The 9,696-nt window shown below is 52.9% G+C and overlaps 1 protein-coding gene across 2 annotated transcripts in view; it reads left to right on the top strand.

The window, feature by feature from the left end:
- Positions 1-6,974: 6,974 nt before the first annotated feature.
- The window catches only part of KDM7A (lysine demethylase 7A), a 74,106-nt gene continuing 71,384 nt past the window's right edge, over positions 6,975-9,696 (top strand). The window contains exon 1 of one of the 2 annotated variants that reach the window (XM_074825980.1): positions 6,975-7,150. In XM_074825980.1, coding sequence (XP_074682081.1) covers positions 7,035-7,150 — 116 coding nt within the window. In that variant the 5' untranslated portion in view covers positions 6,975-7,034. The remainder of the gene's footprint in view (positions 7,151-9,696) is intronic. The other variant, XM_074825979.1, reaches the window with a different exon arrangement.

Raw genomic sequence — 9,696 nt, 5'->3', positions numbered from 1 at the left:
GCCAGAAGAGCTTATGTTAGAGGTCACCGGGACTCGATGGCTGTTCAATATTGACTGCGAGTGAGATGAGTTTCCTGAATGCCATGTTTTACTTGGTGACATATCCAGAACCTCTGGGAAAAGCTTTTTCAAATAAGCTTGTGCTCAAGCTTTTTGCAGGTCTTTTTTTTCTTTTTTTTTTCCTTCTTCCTTCTTATAAAGAGAATTAGGCAATCACAACATTTTGATGAAGTTGCCTCTTTTAGCCTCTTGCTTCATAGCACTTGGCCTTCCTGAAGAATCAAGGAAACACTGATAAATTGGGCGTAGGAGACTTGCCTGCTGTTCCTTTCCCTGTCTAGTGTTCCTCCATGTGCTGCCCCTGGAGTGTGTCCTGCCCCTAGTTGCTCTGTTAACTTGTCTCTACTTATAACACTGTATAGAAAACACAACCAGGCGCTTTTTGCTCTGATTAAAATCATGCTGTGTAAAAGAAAATATGAATTAGCTCTGGCCTTTGGGCTCCTGACAAGTTTCCAGGGCCACTTTCAGCACCACAGAGATTGTGTAACTCTCCGTCCTCCGTGCGGTGACGTCCCCCCTCTGTCATGAGCTGGGCTGGCTGCCGCACATCCAGGTTCAGCTGTTAATACTTCAAGCAGCTTTTAGCACTGAAGGAGGAAGAGAGGTTGCCAGCAGCCGGGTGAAATGCAGGAACTTGATTTTTCTTGCTAGAGGACAATGATGTGGGAAGGGATAAAAGGAGGAGGATTTCCTGGGTAATTCCCCAAATCCTGATGCTTGTGCCAATACCTCTGGGTGAGCCCAGCACAGAGAGAACTAATGTTTCAGTACAGGATTAACCCTTGAAGGAAAGGAAGAGTACGGTAACATCTTACATAAACTATGGCTTAAGTTTGCCAGATCTTTAATGCAATGAAGCACAGGGCACTTCCCTGCCTCCTCCAGGGATTCAAGCCGGGTACGCTACGTTACACCATTTCGGAGTTGCTAACAGAAGGGCTGAGGCTGCAGCTATTGCGTCGAGTTTTCAGCAGAAACCTTTAAGTCTCAGCAACTTCCTCCAAGGACTCTGAATCAAACACTGTCCAGACCCGCAAGTGAACAAGTTGCAAATGACATCGCTGGTTCGAAACGGTGCGTGGGCATGACGTGGGCGACTGTTCCCTGCACTGGGTGTTTTCTAAAGGTCTCTGAAGCATGAGGCATGACTGAATGACTTGTGTTTTCTTTAAATGACGAGTGGGTGAATCCTGAATCGTTGGGCTGCTTTTATTTTTGTTAGATGCGTGTGGGCTGACAACATGACTCAGTATTTTCTCCGCAGATGCAAAGATCATATTGCCAATTCTGGGTATGCTTTGGGCAGTTTCATGCAGAGAACTGGAATGCTTTTTTAGTCTGGAGCTTTGCTTTTTGGCAGCCTTAAGTCTCTAGATGTGAAAATAAATAAGTAATTTTAAAAAGGAGTGCTTTTCCAAAATGTACAAAAATACACTGAAGAAATGACCAAACATGGGGAAATTACCTCTACCCCCATGCTTTCCACACAATTTATCTGATTATTTTCATGTTATTCTGGAAATGTCCAATAATGTCTGATTATTTTTTTCTGATTCTCCCTAGTCTCGATTGCTCCTGGGCCATCTCTTTGTCTGCTGAGTATCATCTCTGATATTTCTTTAACCAGCTGTGCCCTGCCAGGTGAGAGCCACTGTCCTCTGACTGATGGGTGTGAGTTCTCCCCCTGTTCCCAAGAGACAAGTAGACATATTTGTGTGTACACGTATGTGGTTCCATCAGTACCCAGAAGTGACAAAAGTCCCTGAAAATTTCCCTTTCTCCCTTCTGGCAACCTCCCTGCCCTCCTCCCCCTTCTTTATTCTCCCTGAATGCCGCCTACAGTGTATGGCATGTGCTTTGGGAGATGCACGAAGCCAGGCGTGGACGGTGGATGCTTTTATTATGCAACGATGAGTGCTCTCTTCTCCCATCCCCTCCTCCCTGCTGCTGAGCAGAGTGCTGCTAGTCATGTCCTTGATAAGAACAGGATGCTTGCCAAGGCCCTTACCTCTAGGGTAAGCCCAGCATCCTAGAGCCACCAATAAACCGTTTTTCTCTGCGGATACCAGCCCTCAGCCCACCATGAACCTTGCTGAAGATCTAGGAATGGCTAGAAAATACTAGACTTCTGGGTTCAGGATGTTGTATGGCAAAGGTTATCTTTTGGGAGATCAAAAGATGATGTGCCTATAGATGTATTCTGTAGAGCGTGCAGGGTGAAATTAATTCCATAGACCCTGCTTTTTTGATCTCTAACAGTAACTTTAACCACAGAAAAATTCCCACACTCAACCCCTGGCAATGGCCTTGGCTAATGTGACCTGTACTTAGCACCATGACCCAAATCCCACTACGATCCTGACTCTATACTGGCCCGTACAACAGTGAGCCATACCTGACCGATAGCTGATTATAAGCCATATGCACAAGCATGTACTGTAGTCCTAGCGGACTGCATCATCTTCCTATCATTCTAGTTCTTCATTTCTAAGGCCTAGTCCCCATTCCTGACATTCTCTCTAGCCTCCACTGCCAGTAATTCACCCCAAACTTTAGGTTGAGGGCATCCATCATCCCCCCAGACCTAGTGGGAAGCTACTTCATTTGGTTAGCTCTAGTGCCTTTGTAGCCCTATACCAAAAAGACAAGAACTGGGTACCAGTCCTTATCATATCTCTTCAATCCTCATGTTATTCATGAATAAGCCTAGACTTTCAGCCCTTGCTACCCCAAAGCCTGATTCCAGCCTTAACCATAAACTATCAGCCAACACTCCTCCAAACATAACCCAAAGCCTTCTGCCTTGCTGGGCACCAGCACTTGGGCTTGCCCAGAGGGGGAAAGAAGGAGGTGGTGCTCTTTAGTCCTGGGTGTCCCACTCCCAAACCCTGACTTTAGTGTCTACAGACCTGATGCTCTTTACATACTGGTCCGTACTTTTGAGCACCAGAACCATTCACCACGCTAGCCTCAGCCCTCATGACTGTGTTTCTAAGGCCTTTGCTGGAGTCCGGGCTGGGGACAGCCAGTGGGGCTTGTTCAGGCCATGTTCTGGTGGAGTATACGGTTGAAAGATTTTTGGGGGGGGGCCACGGCTTGAGGTATCAACTGGCTTACTCCAGCTGCTGAGGGGATGGTAGGCTGGGTGCAACCTAGACCATGGGGCAAGGGCAAGTGTGGCAGTGTCTGTACATCAGTGAGGGAGCAGGGAGGCACGCTGCCACAGAGGAGAAGCAGGGGGTTAGGGATGATTAGAAAAGCCTGAGAATAGCTGATGTGTTACAGCAACGCCACTCCTTTCTTAAAACAAGCCTTGTTGCTCCTGCCTGCTTACTTTGCACTGCCCTTCCACCGGCTCTTTGTCACCAACCCCACCCCTTGTCCTCTGGATCTCCAGAGCTACTTGCTCCTCTAGAGCTGGTTCTTCAGCCCTCCCCAGCCCTGTGGCACTGTTGCTTTGCTTGCTTTTGGCAGTCATCTCTCACCCGGGGCCCAAGCAAATAAACCTTATGCTGCTTATTACAAGGCGCTCTGGACCCCGTATTTCATTTGGCATGTCTTGCAGGTTGGGAGCCGAGGACGGGGAGGGCTATGGCCTGGGTCTCCTCAGGTGTCAATGTGTTGCTGTGAATAGTGAGCTTGCTTCTGAAGTTTTGGGGGGATTGGGCACTAAACTGGCTTAATTTATTTGCTTACATTCAAGGTTGGTATTGCAATTTTAATTTCTAAACTGCATTTAATAAGACGGTCATATAAAAGCTCTCCAAGTTTCAGGGAAGAATACTTATTAAAAGTGGTTTTGTAATTCTCTTACAGTGTGTGGTCTTTGGCTTTTCTGAATGTCTGCTGTGTTACATTCAAGTATAGTTTAGTGTAGCTGGGAAGAAAGCTGGAAAAGAGAAAAGCTGACAGGGAGCAGATCAGACTGAGAGGGAGATGGAGCCGCTTTATGCTTCTTTTTTTGCCACAGATGAAGTCGGTATTCCCCACCTGCTCAAGGAGTGCCCACAGCAGCCTGAATCACCAACACACCTTGTTCTAAAATAAATCACAACAGTAAAAGGTTGTTGTTTGTGGCAGCAGAGAAAGTGCTTATTCAATGGCAAGCTTTGCTTTGCATGCTTATGGTCACAACTTCTTTTTTTTCCCAAAAAACCTGCATTTGTTGCAGTAATCAAGGGAAGGTCCCTGCAGCATGCCGAGACCAGTCTGCTTTCTCATTCTTTGCACTCGCATCGTTGGGCAACTTTCTTCTATGTGAAGTGAAAACTTCCTCATCCAGTCCAGTAACACTGGACTCACCCTGAACAAAACAAGGTCTCCTCCCCACGTAACGCAGGGTAGGCAGCGTTACTCACCCCCATCTCTTACAGGAATACCCAACAGTGTGCTTTACCGTGGTGATTAAGGGCTTTGTCGCTTGCAGACACCTCCTGAAATGCAACATATGTGTATTTTTATGGCCACTTTGGATAAAGTTACAACTGCAGCTGGTAACTGTAACTTCAAGATAAAACTCCCTATGTGACAACCTGAGAAACGGCAAACTAAGGAGCAAGGAATTGTTCATTTTCAGACTCCAGCGTGGCTACACATACTGACGCTTCATTGCGCAAACACAGAGTAACAACTTTAACTTGAACAGTTTCTCTTAGCCGTTGCAATATTACTGTAACTGTTTCTGCAAGAGCTTGCAGGCCCTACCATTAATATGCATCTCCCTGGGTGTGCTGTTGAATCAGACTGATAAAGGGAAACAATATTTTTCATGAGAAAGCCTCTTGGTATGTATTATTTCCAGAAACCCTGAAACCATCATTTGTTACCTCACTGGTGGTTTTTACCCCTCTTAAGCATAACATCAGCTTTTTAGAGGACTGATGTGTCTGTGGCCACATGCTGAGCTGCTGAAATACCGGGATGTGTTGGAAAACAAGGGTACCAAAACACCCACGAACAACATCCTGCAGGCCAGAACCGCATGCACTTTCTAAATAGGTCAGGCTTTGCTCTGGTATTTCTTGAAGACGTCCTTTGGATTTCCTATATTTCTCTATTTCATTCTCCATTCAGTCACATAGCCTGCATGCTGGATTTATTTGTTTTACGTTTCTTTTCTGTCCAATTTGCTGCCAAATCATCATCTCGTGTTGCTGTGTTATATAAATGTTAACATTAGCTGGCTTCACAATAACAGCCTGGAAAGGAAACATTTACTTCTGAGCTTCCCCCTGCCAAACAAACGTACAGTGTATGCTTTTTTTGTGGCTACTGGTAGTTAAGGACATGGGATGTAAAATAGTAATGCTGTATGCACGGCTAGTCTATTACAGTTATGATCACCATAACATGTACTTCAACGTATTTATTGTTTCACTTTTAAATTGGTACATTTGGCGCATAAGACACAACTCCCCATTCCAACATAATCTCCATAGGTCCTTGAGACTCTGCCTGCCAGCAGGAAAAAACCCTCCATTTTAAACTTTTTTGTCCTTGATGACATATAACGAATGCATCAGTGTTACTTTTGTGTCCTGAAAGAAAGGGTGATGACATGGAACGAACAGTGATGCAAACATATGCAGAGAGCTTGACAAGAAATAAGCCGATTGCAAACCCCAGTTCAACAGCACGGGAACACTGGCCTGCCTAGACTTCATAAAATCAGATGTGCCTCAGCCCTGAGGTCTCTCCACGGCAAAGTGCCACTGCATGTCCACTGTGGCATTCCAGGTATGGAACTGAGTTTGGGCACTGGTGAGTTGGGAAAAACGTTCTTCAAAAAACGCGGTAAACAAGTGCTATTTCATCGACTTTCTGTGACCCTTGGTTGGGTCTTCAGCTGCCTGCATTGAATCCACATGGTAAGAATTAAGTTAAAACCACAGCAGACCTCCCTGAGCAGGCCTGCGCGGGTCCCAAGGTCAGAACTGCAGGGCCCGGCGGCTCCCGCCACGCTCAGGACGGAGCTGGCAGCCCAGGCCCAGGGGGGCCGGAGGCGGCGACACCGGCGCTCCACACCTGCTCCAGCCAACCTCTGCCGGCTCCTCCGCGGTGCCAGCCGCGGCGGGGTCTCTGCCCGACATCGGAGCTGGGCTCCCCGGCAGGACGAGCCCTCCCGCTCCCTGACAGCGGCCCCCCGCTGCGGCTGGCGCTGCCCGCGGGAGCTGCCCCCTCAGGAGGGGCCAGGCCGGACTAACCGCCGCCGCACGCGGGGCCGAGGCCGGGCCGGGCCCCTGCCCCGTCCCCCGGGCGCGGCCGCCCATGTCCCCAGCGCCCCGGCGGGGGAAGCGGGGGCCGCGCCTGCGTCTGCGCGGGCGGCCGCGGCCCGACAACACCGTCCGTCCTTCGGGCGCTCCGGCGCTGTTCGGCCGCTTCCGCCGCCGCCGCCGCGGTTGCATAAGGGGGAGCCGCGCGCGCCGCGGCCCGCCCCCGCCCTGCCCGTGTCCTCGCGGCACCCTGCCCCTCCCCCTCCCCGCGTGACACGGCAGGGGGAGGGGGAGGGGGAGGGGGGGCAGGGCCAGCGCGTGCCTCCCCGCGCCCCGCCTCCCGCACGTGCGCTCCCCTCCCCGCGCCCAATGGCGGCCCCGCTCCCCCCGCGCACGCTCCGTTCCAGCCGCTCGGCGAGACGGCCCGGGGCGGCGGGGGGCGGTGCGGGGGTTCCGCGGGGCGCAGGCGCGGGGAGACGGCCGGGGGGGGGAGTGGGGGGGTGGGGGCGGTGCCCCCCTACTCCTCCTCCCGCCTCCGCGGGGGCCGGGTGACGCACGTGCGCGCGCCCCCGCGCGCTGTTGTCCGCTCGCTCCCGCGCCGCCCGCCCGTGCCTGGCTGCCTGGCCGGCGGCGGGGCGCGCGCGGCGTGCGGGGCTGGCACGCGCGCTGTTGTTATTGGTGCCGCCGGCCGCGGCGGAGGGAGGCGGAGGGAGGGGGAGGCGGAGCGGGCGGGCGCCTCAGTCAGGGAGTTCTTTAAAGATGGCCGGAGCGGCGGCGGCCGCCGCGACCCCCGTGTACTGCGTGTGCCGGGAGCCCTACGACGTGAGCCGCTTCATGATCGAGTGCGACATCTGCAAGGACTGGTTCCACGGCAGGTAGGCGGCAGGGACCGCGCGGCGCGGCGGGGGGAACCGCGGGGTCGGGCTGGCCACCGGGTACAGGCGGTGGCAGTCACCCGCCCCCCCCACCCCCACCCCCCCGCCACCTCCGGTAACGGCTGGGGGGGACAATGGCTACGCGGCGGCAGCACGGGGGCCGGGGGGGGGGGGAACGGAGGACGGGCTCCTGTCCGCTCCGGCTCCCCCCCGCGGCGGTGGCAGTGGCCGGTGCCGGCGAGGGCTGCCGTCCTTGGGCACATGGGTCCTCGCTTGCGAGGGGGCGGCCGGGCCGGGCGAGGCGAGGCCGGTTATGAAAGAGCAACAGATGCGGGGCTCCCGGGCCGGCGGCTTCGCTGGCGGGGCCGGCCCCCCCCTAAAGTTGAGCCGGCTTTGGGGAGGCGTCGTGTGTCGTCTTCACCCCCCCACCCCCCGCCGCCCTCCCTCGCCCCGTTCCCCCGGGGGGTCTCTCCCGGGACAGGGCGGTCTCTTCGCGGAGAAGTGCGGAGGGGGCACCGCGCCGGGTGCCGGGGCTCGCCCCCGGCCGGGCCGGGGCTCCTGCCTCGCCGCGCGTTTTGTTTGGGGCGGGCGGGGGGCGGAGGAGGGTCCTCGCCTGGCTTTGACGTTTCCAGCCCGGTCCCGAGCGGCCGCCGCCGATTCGCGTGTGTTTTGCGAAACGCGCGTGTGAATAATAAAGGCCCGGCGGCAGCCTGCCGGCTGCGAGCAGGAGGAGGAGGAGGAGGAGGAGGTGGCGGTGGGGATTCACGGGCAGTTAAACAAAGGAGCAAGTTGGGGCCCGCGGCTCAAGCGGCTCGGCCGGGCGTGGGGCTGCGGGGCTCCGAGTTGCCGCCCCCATTATGTGGGGAGCCCCGGCGCCGGCGTGCGGGCCGGGACCGGCGGCGGTGTAGGAAGTGCCTGGTGATTGACAGCAGGACATTTAAATACCCCCCGTAACAAAAACAGGCTCCCGGCGCGGCGACCGCCTCGCCCTCTGCCGGCGCGGGGCGGCAGAGCCCCGCCGGGCCCGGCCGGGCCGCCCCGCGCAGCCGGGCAGAGCCGAGCGGCCGCTGCCCGGGCCCCGCGCTCCGGCGGGACCCGAAGTTGCCGGGAAAGCCGTGGCCGCCCCGGGGCTGTGCCCCTCGGCGGCGCAATCGGCCGCGGAACAAAGCGGAGCGCCGCGCCGGGCTGCCCGTCGGGGAGAGGGGCCGGGCGGCAGCGCGCCGGCCGCCTTCGCCTTTCATCTCTTGCCCTCGGCGCTGGCGAGCGGAGAAGCGATGTCTGTGTGGGGTTTTGGTTTGGTTTTGTTCTTTATTTTTTCTTTCTTCCCCTCAACGGCAAAAGAAAAACGCCGCCTAAAAGTAGGTTGCGTATCTAGGTGTTACTTAACAGCAATTATTACACATGGGTGTTTCCTTGCCACCTTTTAGGATGAAAGGAAGGCTTTCAGTGTTTCAGATGTTGACTTGTACACATGTTGAGTTGATTTGTTCTTTGTGTATGGGTTTACCTCGACTCAAACCACAGTATAATAGAAACTATGAAAAGGGCTTTGTAAACTGTAAAAACGGGCAAAGCATAACTGTCATACATTTAAAAGCAACCCCTCATTAATATTTTTAACTAGGCTGCTACTATTCTTGCCCGTACTGTTTGAAGCTAGATGCACCGCAGCTTTTCTGATTACAGTAGCTTAAGAGAAGTTCATCAAAACTTGGTCACTGCTTGCAGTAAAGGTGCAGACATCGTCTGAAGCTTTGGTCTAAGAGTATCTGAAGACTGTTACATAGCTTGTGAAAGAAAACATGCACTCTCAAATCTTGAAGTTTTTGGTGAAATTCTTGGTTTCCTGCTATCTTGATTTTCTTTTTTTTTTTTTTATTCCTCCAGCCTGTGAAATGGGATTGATGTAACTTCATGTTAAGAAACGTATAAACCCATGCTTACTTAAGGCTGTGGTGCACTAGTGTGATACCTAGCACATATTATTGGATTACGGACTCTTTGCTGCCTTCCTGTGTATAGTCAAGAGAGTGCCTTAGCAATATGCTGGTGGCAGTACAAAATCTGTTCTGACAGATTGGTACTAGTCCCTTTAAATTTAGTGTGATATTTTTTCTGGGTGTTCTTCTTGCACTATATGTCTTCAAATGACTGTATATTGGTTTACTGTTATCAATATATGAATATTCTCAAATATGCATTTTATCGCTTCTGGTAAATATTTGTGTCAAAACAAGTATTTTGACGTGTCTTACAAAGTCGTGAACCTACATTCTGGGTTTTAGTTACCCTATGACTGGGCCTAACATCCGGCCACAGTCTTGTGTAATTACCTCTTGCTGAACAAAAGAGCGTAACGTGTGTCTCTGTGGTGTTCTAGGCTTCATCCCTTGAATGGCTTGCAGGAGTGGAGAGACTAGAGACTTAGATGTGACAAACTGTCAAATCTTTCAGATGGGCAAATCTATTTGTATTTCAGACAATTTTTGTGTTTTCCTGGTCTTTTTATCTTCTTTAAATGAAAACGTCACATTAAGCTGCTTCCT

This window comes from Strix aluco, chromosome 5, assembly GCF_031877795.1.
Source record: "Strix aluco isolate bStrAlu1 chromosome 5, bStrAlu1.hap1, whole genome shotgun sequence".
Lineage (NCBI taxonomy): Eukaryota > Metazoa > Chordata > Aves > Strigiformes > Strigidae > Strix > Strix aluco.
This window is presented reverse-complemented; position numbering and strand designations above follow the sequence as displayed.